At 35.5% G+C, this 17,858-nt stretch overlaps 1 protein-coding gene across 1 annotated transcript in view; it reads right to left on the bottom strand.

Moving 5' to 3' along the window:
* Positions 1–17,471, bottom strand: part of VEPH1 (ventricular zone expressed PH domain containing 1) — a 124,281-nt gene extending 106,810 nt beyond the window's left edge. Inside the window, exons 1-2 of the mRNA XM_087965231.1 lie at positions 17,248–17,471; positions 2,577–2,792 (exon numbers count right to left, since the gene is read on the bottom strand). Of these exons, the coding sequence (XP_087821357.1) occupies positions 2,577–2,792; positions 17,248–17,385 (354 nt within the window). The 5' untranslated portion in view covers positions 17,386–17,471. The remainder of the gene's footprint in view (positions 1–2,576; positions 2,793–17,247) is intronic.
* Between the last annotated feature and the right edge of the window lie 387 nt (positions 17,472–17,858).

A 17,858-nucleotide genomic window follows, 5' to 3' on the forward strand; every position in this document is an offset into this window, starting at 1 on the left:
AATATTAATATTGATATTGTTAATAATATAATAATATTGATAATATTGTCTGGATTCACACAATACCCAAATCATAATCATGATTAACAAGCCACATTGGCTGAGTTTGTACAACATGCTAAGATTAGACTACAAACAAAGCGAACTGTAGCCTAGCCTGATATGTGAAACCATCTTAAAGCTACTGGATTATTTTGCTCTTTCCTGGATTTTTGAGTTTCCTCTGACTTATATTTTTAGTACACTTCCAACTGGTCATGAGTTTTCTATGTTCTACTTTAATATACCAACAATAACATTATAAATATAGACAACCTAACAAAATTGGGGTAAGTTTTTGATCACATATATTTTTATCAAGTATAATTGATTTGATGGTAGTTAATATATCTTCGTCAAGAGTCTTTAGAGTAAAATGAAGACAATGGAGTCTTGTTCTACTTATTAAAGAACTACTGCTTTGAAAATCAACATCTCTTTTGGACTAGATTTTAAAATTTGTTTAAAATGCGTATTTGGCCCTGATCCTAGAGTTCTGAAGCTGAAATAAAAATAATTGAGCCTTGAAGAGTTTTATATGGCATTCCATTGATATGAACCAGGTTCTAATTATAATGACATTTCCTTTTCAATGAAAATAGATTAATATGATTTTAATATGATTAATATTAGTTTAAAATAAATAAACCTTTAGTATGACTTCTGAACTAACCAGCAGAGCCAAAAACAACAACAACCCCCAATTACTAATACAAACTTTAGTAATGACAGGTTTAAAATTAGCTAAGTTCTATCCTCAATTTAGACGGACAACTATTACTATGAATATAATGCCTGAAAAAAGACTTTCTAGTTAATACAAGTTCATATTTAATAAATAAACATGCATTTTTTATTCATTTTCATGTCTTATTGTCCAAAAGAACAAATAAATTATGCTGGGTTGTAATTAAACTTACTGCTAATATGTAGTAATACGTAGTGAAATTTGGTCTTTCTTCAAATTATTTCAGTTTTGCAATCTTGAATGTATCAGTTGGTATAAAACTGTACATGACCTGGGGTATAGAATTTGCTTCCATTCTTATCATATAATAGAATTTATTTAGGGACTGTGATTGAATAATTTGACTCCAGAAACTTATCTTAATTGAAATATGGACTACCATCAAAACAGTGCCTCTCTGTTGAATATTCCACTTAAACCTTCAAAATGTGCAGTAAAATTTACTCTAAGGCTACTCGTCAAGCTATGTATTTATCTTTATGAAACATAAAGAGAACTATACAGAACCTAATGGTATGAATCATAGATAAAAATTCTTATGCATCATAGTTTGGAAGAATTGAGCATAGGGATGACATTTTCATTAATATAGTTCTGCTTGCCAATTTCTGAGTTTTCTAACACATTGCAGAACACTATTAATCTGAAATATATCGGACCACTTAAAATCGATATTATTATATTACAATGTTTCTTGCCACAGTTGTTAAATGGATCACTGCAGTTGATAAGTTAGTAACCTGGTTGTCAAATGTATCTGGCTTCCCCATTGACTTTGCAAAAGGGGATTGATCACATCACCCCAGGATGCTGCAGTGGTGATAAGTATGAACCAGTTGCCTAGCATCTGAATTTTGATCACCTGATCATGGGAATGCTGCAAAGGTTATAACTGTGAAAACAGTCATAAGTCACTTTTTTCAGTGCCATTGTAACTTTGAATGGTCACTAAATGAACTGTTGTAAGTCAAAGACTACCAGTATGCAGAATGTTTTTCAAATAGCAGGAAAGCCCATTGTTTTGGCTCTGAAGTTGACAAGGTGCTTAGGAGCAGGCATGGATAGGAATTGGATCAGCTGCTTCTTTGCCCCAGGAATTCACAGTAGCCACACAATCTCAGAAAAAATATGTATTTCAGTTGAGATCGTACCAATATTTGCTTCTTAACTCAACCCACACTTTTTTTCAGAAATCACATGGCTAGACTATGAGGACAGAAAAAAAATGCAGGATCTTTAAGGAGAAATCAAGAGGTATAATGTGTATTTTCACGTCTAAAACCCTTTTTTCAGCTTCAGACTATAGAGTAGAACACATTCTTTTATACTTTTCATGAAATCTGATCAAAGAAAGGTTATTTTAGACATTCTTTCAAAAGAGAAGAACATTTTAGAGGATTTATCATGGATGAAGTATCCTTGAATTTATGTTGCTATATGGTGGCCAGGTGGTCAATGTGAAGATCTTGCCTTTTTTGTGATTTCCCATGTTTCCTTTCTATTTCAAGGAAATATATCAAGAGAGAACCCATCCTCCCTTTTCAGCATATTTACTACTACTGTAGTAAATATGGTTACTACTGTAACCACAAAAGGAATCTTGTCCATGATAAGTTGTTAAATAATTTCTCAGTCCCTTGGTAATAATTGAATAAATCATCCACCCAACTTTTCTACTTATAAATTTGGGGAATAATTTCTAAAGACTGTTTGTGTGCAATTCTATTATAAAAAAAGAATTAATCAACATACTCTCAAAAAGGTACATCATTAGGCAAAACATTCCTACCTGCAGAATGCAGCTCATAATATCAGAGGCAATTTTTGCATGTGGTGTGTCTTCATCTTTACAAAAAGGTTTCAGATTGTGCTCTAAACATGACTCCCAGAGATCAATAAGAGCTTTTCCATGCTTCTCGATGGATTCTGTTTCCCTGATGGCTGAAGTAATTCGAGTGATACAAATCTCCACAACTGCTTGGTCATTGTCATTCATCTGATAGTCCTGAGATAAAATATGATAGCAGTTGGAGACTTTCCTGGATATCTGTTCCAAAGTCCATACCTGGAGGAAAGTGTTTATTCACTTATACATTTTCTAGTATTTAGACTGGCAGGGAGGCTGGTTCATTGTGACTGAAAAGCACTTGGCTAGACTGCACTAAAATCAAGATCTTAATTTGCATTCTTTAAAACATGTTAAAAAATTCAAACATTTGGTCATGGTTTTTCATAGCACACAATGAAACTCAGTAATCCAAAAGGCACGAAAATCATTGGCACAACCAGAATATAACTACTTTACCAGAATAACATGAAATACATATCTTATCTTTGGTGTTCAGTTGGGACCATGTAATTCCTTTACCTGTCTGGACAAGGCTGCCTCCAAACTTTTAAGGACAATATTTCAAGTGGCCCCTTGTATACTTAATATGGTTTTAAAGAGAGACAGAAAGCTCTAATCATGTATTATTGTCCACTAGTTATAGGCTTTATTAAAACATTATGGATTTTCAAGAGTTGGCCATTCTTATAATGGGCCATGTTTGAGCAATTACTGCATTGAAATAATCTGTTCAACTGGATCAATTTGCTCTAACAGGGCTATGTTCCTAAGTAGCCCTGTCCCTTTGTTTACATTGGCAAAAAACTTAAATAACTCTTCCTAAACTCTGAAGTGCACTAACGTTAGCATGTTTTAGTGTCATCTCAACTGCTGTTGTTGAGGGTGAATATTTGTTTTTGTTTGTTTGTTTATTATAAAATTTATTGGCTGCCCATCTTATCAAAGGGTAAGTCTGGGCGGCTTACAATCATAAAAAATAAAAACTTTGCGGAGGTAAAAACATAAATAGGATACAACACACAGCCAAATATAGTAACCCAATTAAAAGACAGGAAGGCGGGAGCAAGTTAGGAGGGAAGGTGGGATCTGTGGTTAATCAGTCAACCATCTCCATTGTGATGCTCCTTTATTGGAGCCCCAAGCCACATCTTTAGGTAAATTATGGAAGGTCAGGAGGGTTTATTTATCCTTTCCCTGTCTTTACATTAAATACTATGTTTTCTGTGTCAGAATCTTTAACAGAAAAATCTATTATGCTTCCTGCTTTTACCATTTTTCAAAGATCTTTCTTTTTTTCATTTGTATTCATTTAATTATTAAAATTATAATTTAATTTTTTTGAATTTTTATTCTAATTAAACTACCGTGAGAATTTTCCTAAAGGTTTAACAGCTAAATAAGCAAATTAATAATGTGTAAAGTTCATATCATTCTGGCTTTAGAAAAAGACAAGAAGCAAGGAATTTCAATAACAAAGTGAGTATCTTCATGTAATAAGCACCTCTAGCAGTTCCAATTTCAGGGATCAACCTTATAAGTAACTGTAATGTAATTCTTTCTCCCACTAAGAAACCAAGGAGGGACATTTGCCTAAATGTCCCGATTGTTACCCTTTATTGGAAGAAGTTTGCTGGAAGTTTTTTTTTTGTTGTTCTTTGAATCTTCCTGGAAACAGAACATACTGGGTGGAAGAAGAAAAAATAAAGCTCACAGATTACGAACTGTAAATTCTTTCAGGAGTCCATATAAATATCTAAGGGCAATAAGTAATTAGTACTTTAGAGATCTGATTTTATTTTGGATATGTTCAGTCTTGCTTGATTTCTGATGAAGCCATTTCCCCTAAGGCTAAATTCCATTTTGAATGGTACTATGCACGATTCCTTCGCTTACATTTACCCTGTGGATGCTGGTTGTTTTTCTCCAATCCTAACACACAACCATTTCTCCTGTTGTGCAGCTTATTAAATTAAATGTCAGTTTGTACCTCAATAGAGAAGGATGAAATCTAGTAATACACCTCAAAAGGCTAAAGTGTCTGCAGACTGACCAACACTTAAACAGTCTTTGTTAATGAAGAGAGAAAAAATACATTTTTATTTTTTGATTTTGATCCTAGATATCTGGTTGAAAAAAGATAAAAATTGTGCCAAAATTCCAAATTATGGAAATCAGTAATTGCTGCACCACTCTGACCTATCTTGATTGTTGAGATTCTTACAATATGCAGAATAAAGCTAATCCTTGGTCGTGTGATAACATGGTTAGATCAGACAAGAAATTTGCACTGGTTTGCAATCAAGAATAAGACTTAATAGACAGCATTTCAGTAAAAACCCAGGAATTAGTCAACTTTCCAAAGACAAACCTATTTTGACTGTAACAGTTCTCTGCTGAGAATTACAATGGCTGGCATTTAATCCAATGTCACCCATAAAAATCCCACCCATAAAAAACTTTGCTCAAGGCCAGACTTATCCATACTGCAAAGAATCCACTCCCGTGAACTCTGTGCAGAACTCAAAAACCGTCTAGACAATGGGAAAAGGACCTATACACTGACTACCATGCTAATTGCATCAAAAGAAAGTCACACAATCCACAACTCCGCATCCAACCCCAACCCATCCAATCCAACATCACTCAAAACTAGGCACGCACGCCCCTAACTACCTCTATTCCAACCACAACTGGCCTTAAATGCAAGCTACTCAATGCAAGAAGCCTTGTAAATAAAATACCTGAATTTCTCCTCTTACTAAATATGGCTAAATTCGACATTATATTTGTCTGTGAAACATAGCTCAACGCATCTCTCTCTGACTCCATTACCACAGTAAGAGACTATCATGTTTACCAATCAGATCATGAAATTCGTAGAGGAGGTGGTGTTGCTATCTTCTACAAAAAGTCCTTACATCTAAAAAACATCCAAGTTACCCAGGAGCTTGCTCTTCCTGAGACCATCATCTGTGAACTATCCTTAAATATCATATTTTGATTCTTACTATGTTACAGAGCACCTGATTATGACACTGAACATGTAAAGAAGCTAAATTCACTACTAACATGGGCAACATCCTGCCCACACACTTTTATCTTTCTTGGTGACTTCAATCTACCTCATATTAACTGGACTCTAAATGAATGTACAACTGAACCCATACATGCAAACTTCTACAATGCTGTTACAAATCTGGGACTGGAACAACTAGTAACCAACAACACTAGACTTAACAACTGCCTCGATCTCATCTTCTGCAATAGTTTGAATTTAATTTACGGAATACAAACTAAAGAACCCTTTTCCAACAGTGACCACAACATGATTGACTTTTGTCTCAACATACGTCCACACAAAAACCATCACAACAACGGAATCCCCAATTATAACTTTAAAAAAGGCAACTATGATCTTATAAACAATGATCTCTCATCCCTTGATTGGCAATTTCTATTTACTGGATGCAATACTGTAGAAGACCATTACAACATATTTTTACTTGAAGTCAAAAGAGTCATCAAACTATATGTACTAATAACAATTCCCAAAAGCAGAAAAAACAAATTACCCATAACAATAAGGAAGCTTCAGTCCAAAAAGAAATCACTTTGGTGGAAAAACAAATCTGGTCACGTTGCCAACTTCAAAAGCCAATACAAAAAATTATGCCACCAGATAAAGACTCAATGCACCAATTATCACATTAGACAAGAGGAAAACCTTCTACACACCAATTCTACCCACGTTTTCTGCAATTTTGTAAACAACAAACTAAAAGACTCAAGGTCCATCCCACCCCCGAAAGGACCTAATGGTAAAGACTGCAATGACCACACCATTAAAGTCAACCTTTTTAACACATTCTTTGGCTCAGTATTTGTAAATGCCCAGTATTTCCTAGTCAAACCACAGACAACTACAATGATCTAATACATATCGATTTTACAGAAGACAATGTTGAAAAAGCACTACGCAATCTAAAACCATCACTATCTATTGGACCAGATGGAATATGTGCCTACTTCTTTAAAAAGCTATCCACTGCCATAGCCGAACCTCTAAGCATAATCTTTGAAAAATCTTTCAGGACCAGCTCCTTGCCAAAACTATGATCACAAGCCACAGTCATCCCCATCTTCAAAAAGGGAGACCCCAGCCTAGTTGAAAATTACAGACCAATCTCTATATGCTGTGTCACCTGTAAAGTCATGGAATCAATTATTAACCAATCCATTATCCTCCACTTAGAGACAAACAACCTACTATCTAATAAACAATTTGGTTTCAGAAAAAAACTATCCTGTAATCTGCAACTCTTACACTGCAAAAACATATGGACTACACAACTTGATCAGGGCAAAGCAATAGACGCAATCTACATAGACTTCTGTAAAGCCTTTGATTCAGTGGTACATGACAAACTACTCCTAAAACTAAAATCTTATGGTATCTCTAGACAGCTGCATAACTGGATAGAAGCATTCCTGTCAAACAGACAACAAATGGTCAAAATTGGGAGTGTCCTATCAAATTCTGTACCTGTCAACAGTGGTGTCCCCAAGGCAGCATTCCAAGATCAACTCTCTTCATACTCTACATAAATGACCTCTGTGATCATATTAAGAGCAACTGTGTTCTCTTTGCTGACGATGTAAAGGTATTCAACACCACAGACAATACTGCTACCCTTCAAAAAGACCTCGACTATGTATCAGAATGGTAAAACAAATGGCAACTTCAAATCTCAACAAATAAATGCTCTGTCTTACATATTGGCAAAAAATAATAATCTGAAAATAAAATACAAGCTGAATAGTCAAGACCTTGTTGATGATCCAAACTCTGTCAAGGACCTTTGAGATATTAACACAGTTGAGAAAGTCCAGAAATATTTCACAAGAAGAGTTCTCCACTCCTCTACTTGTTGCAGAATACCTTATGCCACCAGACTTGAAATTTTAGACCTAGAAAACCTAGAACTCCGCCACCTTTGGTCCGATCTAAGTATAGTATATAAAATCATACATTGCAATGTCGTACCTGTCAATGAATACTTCAGCTTCAACCATAAGAACACTACAGCAAACAATAGATACAAACTCAAGGTTAATCGCACCAAACTTGATTGCAGGAAATATGACTTCAGCAACAGAGTGGTCATTGTCTTGAATACTCTACCTGACTCTGTGGTTTCTTCCCCAAACCCCAAAAACTTTAACCTTAGACTGTCTACTATTGACCTCACTCCTTTCCAAAGAGGTCTGTAGGGGGTGTGCATAAGCGCACCAACGTGCCTACCATCCCTTTCCTATTGTTTCTTTTATTTTTTTTATTTTTCTTATATGTATCCATGTATTCATAACTGTGTTTTTATTTATACCTATTATCTTGTAAGCAATTGACAAACCAAATAAATAAATAAATTAAATAAATGTTTAACAACACATCTTATCAGAAACTCATTCTAACTGCTGCTAATATAAGGACTTGCTGGAACATGAGACATTTAATAATGAATATGTAGGTTTTTGATGGAACCAAGCTTGGGGTTAGCTAACTTTAGAGGTTAAAGATTGATGGACATGGACTCCATAGTATGACCTGCTGGCTCTTGTACTCTAATTTGGTTCATTTGAGCACTGCATGTTTCTAATACAGAAATTTGAGATTATGTATATTAGTTTTCTAATGAACAAAAGGAACAAATCATACAAATTGTACTTATAGTTATCAATTACCACCAAGTGGTCTGGGGGGCTCCATTCTTGTTCCTATCTGGTTTGTTCACTCATGGGAATTGAGCCGCTGACCTCAGCAGTGGGCAGCCCAGCATCTTAACATGTGAGCCACCGCAGCCTCCTCCTGGCATTCAGGCATCCCACAGGTAAAGATAACACCACCTGAAAAAATCCCTTTCACAGAGGCAGCCAGCCTCCTCAGTGATTCCTGGGTAACATGTGCCATACACTAAATAAACAAACAAACAAAAAACCCCGTGGTCTAATTGATGATGTTCTGTGGACCATTACAAAAGCTTTGTTGCGACAGGACCAAAGTACTTTATTGAAGAGATTTAATCTGGATCCTTGGCCATTGCTGACAATAATCATGTACCATCTCAGTTCCAGAAATCTTTCCATCCATTATGTTACAAGAAACAGGCTCTGAAACATATCTAGTTTAAAGGTTTTATCAGAAGGTTTGACACAGAATTTTACATGGTGTTGTGGGAGAGAAAAGTGAATGCTGTTAAACAATGAGAGACCTAGTGCCATTCTGAGAGTGAAAGCAGTCCAGCTGGTCCTGATAGAACTGAAGCCCCACTTGTAAATATTATATAAACCACCCAAGTCTCCACACCCAAAAGTATTAAGTGTGGAGAACATTTTCCAACTGGATAGAAAATACTAGCAGCAATATAGGAACGTAGCAACTGTTTGGCTCCAATAGCAGAAAAGTTTCCAATTTTATTGTGGCCTGACCTCACTAGCAATTTGGATCTAAAATTAATTAGAAGGACTGTCTATGACAGGAAGAAAAAGTATGTGTTATGACATTTTGTGTTCTCCATCATGACATTTTGTGTTCTCCATCATGACATCTTGTGTTCTCCTTCACTAGAGATCTTTAGACAGGGGTTGGATATCAGAGATATTCATGTGGATCCTGCATGGATGAGAGATGTGGATTGGATTACTTCTGAGGGCTCTTCCAACTATAAATTCTGTGTTGGACAACTGAAATTGAAAATAACGACCCAAGTAAATATAATATTTGATTCCTTTGTCCTTCCTTTATGTGCTTGTACTTTTATAATTACTTCTTTTTATACAAAAAATGAGTTCAATTCAAAGACTGTACAGTAATTAAAGTTTTCTATTGCTGCACTAAAACATAATTTATCACTTGTCATTTATGATAAGCCTATGTAAATCAGTTTGTTAAATCAGAATGAAAGGGACAGTCTCATCCAATGTTCAGTTTCCAAAATTGCTAGATTCTTACCAAAGGAACATTATGATTATTTATGAAAAATGTATTTACCAACCTAACTTGAGCTTAAATAATTTTTTAAAACTAAAATATCTGGATATCTAAAAAGTGAACTACAACAGAATATTAGTTGAACCCCTCTGTCTGTTTCCGTTTAAAGGATTCTACCCTGGACTGCAATACAAACCAGTCCTTTAGAAAAGGACATCTTTTCTAAAGGTGAGGATTTGTGAAAGAAGACAAATGAAACAAGGTAGCTCAAGGAAGAACTGAGGGATAGCTGAACCCCCAAAGCTGTCTGAGGAGTATACAAGCAATGAAGAATGGTGTCACAACAGAAGGCACACCTCAAGAACATGAGGGGATACTAAGTACTAGTAGAAGCCAAGAACGGTAACAGTCTCTCCAGAAATTAAATCTGGAATGTTGGTAATCCAGAAAATTGGCCAGTGATAGCAGCCTCAAGAAGTAGATCTTTAGAAATAATATCCAGTCCAGAGCTGTATTAACAGTAGGAAGGGATCTACTAGATTCTCCAACATTCCATCCAACAACAAGCCCAAGCACCAGACCACACATTCCATCTTCAGTATGGTTGCAAGTGACTTTGGGAAAGGTTGGCTGGGAAAAGCAGCATAAATTTCATACTGTGAGATAGGTATGGAGGATTGCTGAAGAAATACAATAAGATCTTCAAATGTAAAAAAAATGTAATTGTAGAAGTGTAATTAGATTACTGGGGTGATTTTAAAGACTTTAAGGCTTAGAAATATTATCTAATTACAAACAAGCCTAAATCTTCAGTTGTTGGACAAATGCTGTATTTTGTAAAACATCTAGTAATAATAATAAAAAAAGAAAGCTGCTTATTGGATTTGCTTTGTCTCAGCCTGAGTCTGTCCCTATGCCCAAATCTCAGCAACAGTGCATCAATTCCTAAAAAGTGTGTCACATCTGGAAGTGTTACCTAATCTAATCGTTTTCAGAACCACCTAAGTCAGCACCCACTGCAATTATCCTGAAGTAATGCATTATGTAATTTTGCTATAGAAAAAAGTATTTCCTTTAATTGCTCTATGGGAGGGAGGGAGGGAGGGAGGACATTGTATCCAACTACAGCTGGCCTTAAATGCAAGCTACTTAATGCAAGAAGCCTTGTGAATAAAATATCTGAATTTATCCTCTTACTAAATATGGCTAAATTCGACATTATATTTGTCTGTGAAACATGGCTCAACGCATCTCTCTCTGACTCCATTACCACAGTAAGAGACTATCATGTTTACCGATCAGATCGTGAAATTCGTAGAGGAGGTGGTGTTGCTATCTTCTACAAAAAGTCCTTACATCTAAAAAACATCCAAGTTACCCAGGAGCTTGCTCTTCCTGAGACCATCATCTGTGAACTATCCTTAAATATCATATTTTGATTCTTACTATGTTACAGAGCACCTGATTATGACACTGAACATGTAAAGAAGCTAAATTCACTACTAACATGGGCAACATCCTGCCCACACACTTTTACCTTTCTTGGTGACTTCAATCTACCTCATATTAACTGGACTCTAAACGAATGTACAACTGAACCCATACATGCAACCTTCTACAATGCTGTTACAAATCTGGGACTGGAACAACTAGTAACCAACAACACTAGACTTAACAACTGCCTCGATCTCATCTTCTGCAATAGTTTGAATTTAATTTACGGAATACAAACTAAAGAACCCTTTTCCAACAGTGACCACAATATGATTGACTTTTGTCTCAACATACGCCCACACAAAAATCATCACAATGACGTAATCCCCAATTATAACTTCAAAAAAGGCAACTATGATCTTATAAACAATGATCTCTCATCCTTTGATTGACAATCTCTATTCACTGGACGCAATGCTGTTGAAGACCATGACAACATATTTTTACTTGAAGTCAAAAAAGTCATAAAACTATATGTACTAATAACAACTCCCCCCGCCCCCCCAAAAACAGATTATCCATAACAATAAGGAAACTTCAATCCAAAAAGAGTTCACTCTGGAGGAAAAACAAATCTGGTCACGTTGCCAACTTCAAAAGCCGATACAAAAAATTATGCCACCAGATAAAAACTGAATGTACTACTTATCACATGAAACAAGAGGAAAACCTTCTACGCACCAATTCCACCCGTGCTTTTTACAATTTTGTAAACAACAAACTAAAAGACTCAAGGTCCATCCCACCCATGAAAGGACCTAATGGTAAATACTGCAACGACCACATCATTAAAGCCAACCTCTTTAACACATTCTTTGGCTCAGTATTTGTAAACAGCAATGGATCATGCCCAGTATTTCCTAGTCGAACCACAAACAACTACAATGATCTAATACATATCGATTTTACAGAAGACAATGTTGAAAAAGCACTACACAATCTAAAACCATCGCTATCTATTGGACCGGATGGAATATGTGCCTACTTCTTAAAAAAGCTATCCACTGCCATAGCTGAACCTCTAAGCATAATCTTTGAAAAATCTTTCAGGACCAGCTCCTTGCCTAACCTATGGTCAACTGGGAAACCCAGGCAATCATATTTCCATAGGCATCTTATCAGGGACTCTCTATTAACCAATTGGAAAAAAGTACGTAAAAAACTCTATCTAAAAATACCGATTTGGCTATCTCCAATGGAAGCGATAGTACACCCTAATAATTTGGATATAACTAAAATGATTAAGTACGAAAATTTATTAGATCCACAAGGAAAACTGAAAACACAACAAGAATTACAAGAGCAAGGATATATAATTGATCAGTGGGTGTACCTTCAAATTCATAGTAGATACAAACAAGATATTAAGGAATTTGGAATCTACAATAAATTACAGACATTAGACAAAATCCTATTAGGACCGAGCAAAAAAAAATATCTAAATTTTACAAACATTTATTAGAAACTGAATTAGAACAAGAAATTGTCAAAGGAAATATGATTGCATGGAGCAGAAACGTGGGACGGAGCATTACCCTAGCAGAATGGGAAAGGATCTGGAACAGGAACATTAAGATCACGAAATCAGCAGCTTATAAAGAAAATGCATATAAAATGTTTTATAGATGGCACTTGCCCCCTTCGAGATTGGCGAAGATGCACCCCAACATGAGCCCCAATTGTTGGAAATGCCAAAGCATAGAAGGTACCTTCTTCCATATGTGGTGGTCATGCAAGGAAACCCAGAAGTACTGGCAAAAAATTAGGCGCTGGCTAGAGGAAATAACCAAGGAACAAATTGAGTACAAACCAGAGTCCTTCCTTCTAGGAATTTTCGATAAACAAATACCCAAAAAATCGAAGTATATTGTAATTCATATCTTAACCGCAGCCAGATTGGCATTCGCCCAATGCTGGAAATTACCTTCTATCCCCACTGAACATATGGTTATTCAGAAAATTTTACAATGCACCGAAATGGACAAACTAACCCAAGCATTAAAAAATAAAGAATCCTCATCCTATTACAACAATTGGAATTCTTTGTATAATTGGCTAAACCAAAGATAGATCACCTCTAGGAAAACTATGGCTGAGGGCCTCCGAAGCAGAGATAAAGAAAAGTACTGCCGACGATATTTTTGAAGAAGAAAGGATCTAACAGACAGTCACAAAATATGGTTTTATTTTAACTGTTTTCTCTACTCTACCCTTCCCCTCCCTTACTCTTCCCTTTTTCCTCTCTTAGGCTTTCCTCTCTTTCCTTCTTGGCCTATGCTAAGGCCTGTTTGTCTTTTTGTTGTACATAACTTGTAGTTGTGTTGTGCTTTTAAAGGTAAAACTAATAAAGTATTTTTCCAAAAAAAGAAAAAAGAAAGAAAATTACAGACCAATCTCCTTATGCTGCGTCACCTGTAAAGTCATGGAATCAATTATTAACCAATCCATTATCCTCCACTTAGAGACAAACAACCTACTCTCTAATAAACAATTTGGTTTCAGAAAAAAACTATCCTGTAATCTGCAACTCTTATACTGCAAAAACATATGGACTACACAACTCGATCAGGGCAAAACAATACATGCAATCTACATAGACTTCTGTAAAGCCTTTGATTCAGTGGTACATGACAAACTATTCCTAAAATCTTATGGTATCTCTGGACAACTGCATAACTGGATGGAAGCATTCCTGTCAAACAGACAAGAAATGGTCAAAATTGGGAGTGTCCTATCAAATTCTGTAGCTGTCAATAGTGGTGTCCCCCAAGGCAGTGTTCTAGGACCAACTCTCTTCATACTCTACATAAATGACCTCTGTGATCATATTAAAAGCAACTGCGTTCTCTTCGCTGATAATGTAAAGCTGTTCAATACCACAGACAATACTGCTACACTTCAAAAAGATCTTGACTATGTATCAGAATGGTCAAACAAATGGCAATTTCAAATCTCAACAAATAAATGCTCTGTCTTATATACTGGCAAAAAAAAATCAGAAAATAAAATACAAGCTGAATAGTCAAGACCTTGTTGATGATCCAAGCTCTGTCAAGGACCTTGGAATACTCATCTCTAATGATCTAAGTGCTAGAGCCCACTGTAACTACATAGCCAAAAAGGCATTAAGAGTTGTTAACCTAACCCTATATAGCTTTTTCTCTGGTAATATCACACTACTAACTAGAGCATACAAAACATTTGCTAGACCAATACTCGAATACAGCTCATCAGTCTGGAACCCACATTACGTATCTGATATTAGCACAGTTGAGAAAGTCCAGAAATATTTCAGAAGAAGAGTTCTCCACTCCTCTACTCATTGTAGAATACCTTATGCCACCAGACTTGAAATTCTAGACCTAGAAAACCTTGAATTACGCTATCTTCGGTCTGATCTAAGTATGGTATATAAAATCATACATTGCAATGACTTCCCTGTCAATGAATACTTCAGCTTCAACCATAAGAACACAAGAGCACACAATAGATACAAACTCAAGGTTAACCGCACCAAACTTGATTGCAGGAAATACGACTTCAGCAACAGAGTGATCAATGTCTGGAATACTCTACCTGACTCTGTGGTTTCTTCCCCAAATCCCAAAAACTTTAACCTTAGACTGTCTACTATTGACCTCACCAGTTTCCTAAGAGGTCTGTAGGGGGCATGCATAAGCGCACCAACGTGCCTACCGTCTCTGTCCTATTGTTTCTTTTATTTTTCTTATATATACTTATATCTTTTATCTTGTAAGCGATTGACAAATCAAATCAAATAAATAAATAAATAATATTTGATATTTAACTGCACCTTAACTGATTTGTCATTGATCATAACTGATCATGCCCATTTGGAAACTAGATTTATTAAGCTGGAAATGGCATAACTCTATTCCAATTTGCTATGGGACTATGTAGATATAATTTAAAATCTTACTGCTGATTTTATCTTCTCTCATAATAAGGTCTTAGCATAGTATTTTGGAATTTAAGGGGCACATATGGTTTCTTTTTTTAATTCATTGATTATAAACAATTAAAACTTTACAGGTAGTCCTTGCTTAGCAACTGGGTCATTTTATGACAGTTGAAAGTTATGACAGCCATGTAATAGGTGCTTGATGGCCCATAAAGCATCCACAATTGTCATAAGTGATCATGTCATACCGTCCAGAGTCATATGATTGCATGTTGGGTGGGTCAGCTTTACAAACTGTCACGGCATTTCACAGTCATGTCTTTGCAATTTGTGATATATTTTTTGCCAGTTTCCATAAATTTTTTCAGTTTCCAATAAATACAACCAGTCACGTGAATGGTTTACTTAATGTCATGTCATTTCCTTAATGACCTCTGCATTTCTTAATGCAACAGTAGCATTTGCTTAACAACTGCCATGAAAAAGGCCAGAAAATTATTCCCAGTGACTGGGTGACTTACAACTGCAACAATTTATGATCATAATTCCAGGCTTAATTATTATAATAAGTCAAGGAGTACCTCTATCTAACCCAATATAGTAAGATTAATTAGTACAAGTTGTTTTTTGTTGGAGGAATATCAGCAATTCATGCTTATTTACAGGTAATAGTTTTACTTTTTCATAAATCCCTCTTCTCTTTCCCTTTCCCTCCCCCTCTTATTATTGACTTTGCTCCTATTCCCAAAGCTCACTCTTCAAGTTTTCCTAGCTTTTCCCCACTTGCCTTAAAACAATGGCCCACTTACACTCCTTCCTTCTTCCCGAACCACACATTCTTATTAAAAACAGTGAGCCTTCTTAATACTCATATCTGTGTTTGTTTCTATGTTGGCAATATGAATGCTATCCTTTTAAAAATAATTATCAGTTGTGAGATATTGAAGAATGCATAGATTTACTATTAAATTTGCATTCGATTCTCAGTTGTGAAAAACTACCTACCGGTATATCCTTCACATTCTGAAAATTTAAATCATTTTAAAATTTAAAGTTCTTTTAGGTCAGTTATGCATTATTGCTGCCCTCAAGTGGAAACTAATGGCAAATGTTTTCTCCACATTGTCTGATGTTCTATAATAATACTGAATTCAACAGTGGTATCAATGAGCTAAGGCAGCGGCTTAGATGGATTTATTATTCTACATATATTTCAAAGTTACCACAGGCTTTTTGCTGAAATTTGAAAGGTACGTGTGTACCTGAGTAGGGCATACTTTTGAAAGAAAAAAAATCAAAATAAGTAAAAAACAGGGATGCTTGGTAAATAACTATTCTTGGAACATATATTCTCCTGTAAGCCTCTTGAGAAAATCAATAAATGCTCACCATGGGCATCATGTTAATATTCTTTAACACTGGCCAAGGAATACAGACTTTATTGTTTTATTCTATTTTAATATGTATTGTTTTCAAGTCAGGTTGTAAGCCATTCAGTCAAAGATACAAATCCTGGGTGTATATGATTCATATTAGATAATTTTTAGCCAGTCTGCCAAATTGCTCAATAATAATAAATTCTAAAATGCATAAATCTGATGACGGGTGTAATTCATGTGTCATCTAGCAGATGCATATACTTTGGCAATATCCCTTTATCACAAGAAACACTAAGACATATTTAATATTTGAGTTTAAAGGCCAGATACCAAGTGTACTTTGTATGAAAAATATTTTTTCTAAAACACTGAAATATTTTGTAAGATGCCCAATTTCTAAATTTTATTGCCATATTCTGCTATCCTTGCAATCATTCAATATTGCTTTTCTTTTCACTCTTTGCCTAAAAACAGGGAATTATTATTACATTGATGATTTTAATTAAAAAAAGGTTCTAAATAATAATAATAGCAATGATTGATTGATTTATTATTTATCAAATTTATTTGCAGCTTTTCTTACGGTTCGAGGTGACTCTGTTTTAAACAACCAGAAAACATTTTCAAATAATTTTGCTTCCTGCTGACTTTATTTTCAGGCAGACACACTGATGTGCTATGTTCCCAGTCATTCTGAAAAGAAATCATAACTGCTCCCACTTTACTGAGAGTGAGATTTGTAATCTGTTTTCAGTGAGCTTCTGTTGCTAAGTCTCATTTTTCAAAGGCATATTCTGCTTTTCAAAGAGTATGAAAGATTCTACTTACAGGAGATGAACTAATTAGTTTGATTTGCTCAAGAGCTTCAGATAGGCAGACTTCTATTTCAGAATCGTCCAGAGAAAAGAGCTCTCCAGCACGTGAAAGGTCTTTCTGTTCCAAAACAAGTCTTAGAAGATGATGCATACTTGATTCTGTCAATGAGACTGAACCAGATATGTGGGACTTCTTTCAGTTAAGGCTTGTGACACATAAATCCACAACACGTCAGGTATTCCTTTTCTATAAATGTTTCTTCAAATCTTGAGACCTTTTTGGCCATGAACTGAGGAAAACAAAGGACCTCATTAACAATACATATTGAAATACTGGCTTGTAAACTATAGGCAGTCCTCAACATACAATCATTCATTTATCAACTATTCCAAGTTACAATAGCACTGAAAAAAGTGACTTTTGACTGCTCCTCACATTTATGACTGTTACAGCATCCCCATGGTCATGTGATCAAAATAAGGCGTTTGGCAACCTCCTTGTATTTATGCCAGCAGGAACCTCCTAGGGTCATATGATCACTATTTGTGACCTTCCTGGCTGGCTTCCAATAAGCAAAGGGAATGGGAGATGCCAGATTTGCTTAATGATCATGTGATTCACTT

Source organism: Notechis scutatus, chromosome 4 (genome assembly GCF_049901735.1).
Source record: "Notechis scutatus isolate UNSWTSFEM ecotype Mainland chromosome 4, rNotScu1.2, whole genome shotgun sequence".
NCBI classification, from domain to species: domain Eukaryota; kingdom Metazoa; phylum Chordata; class Lepidosauria; order Squamata; family Elapidae; genus Notechis; species Notechis scutatus.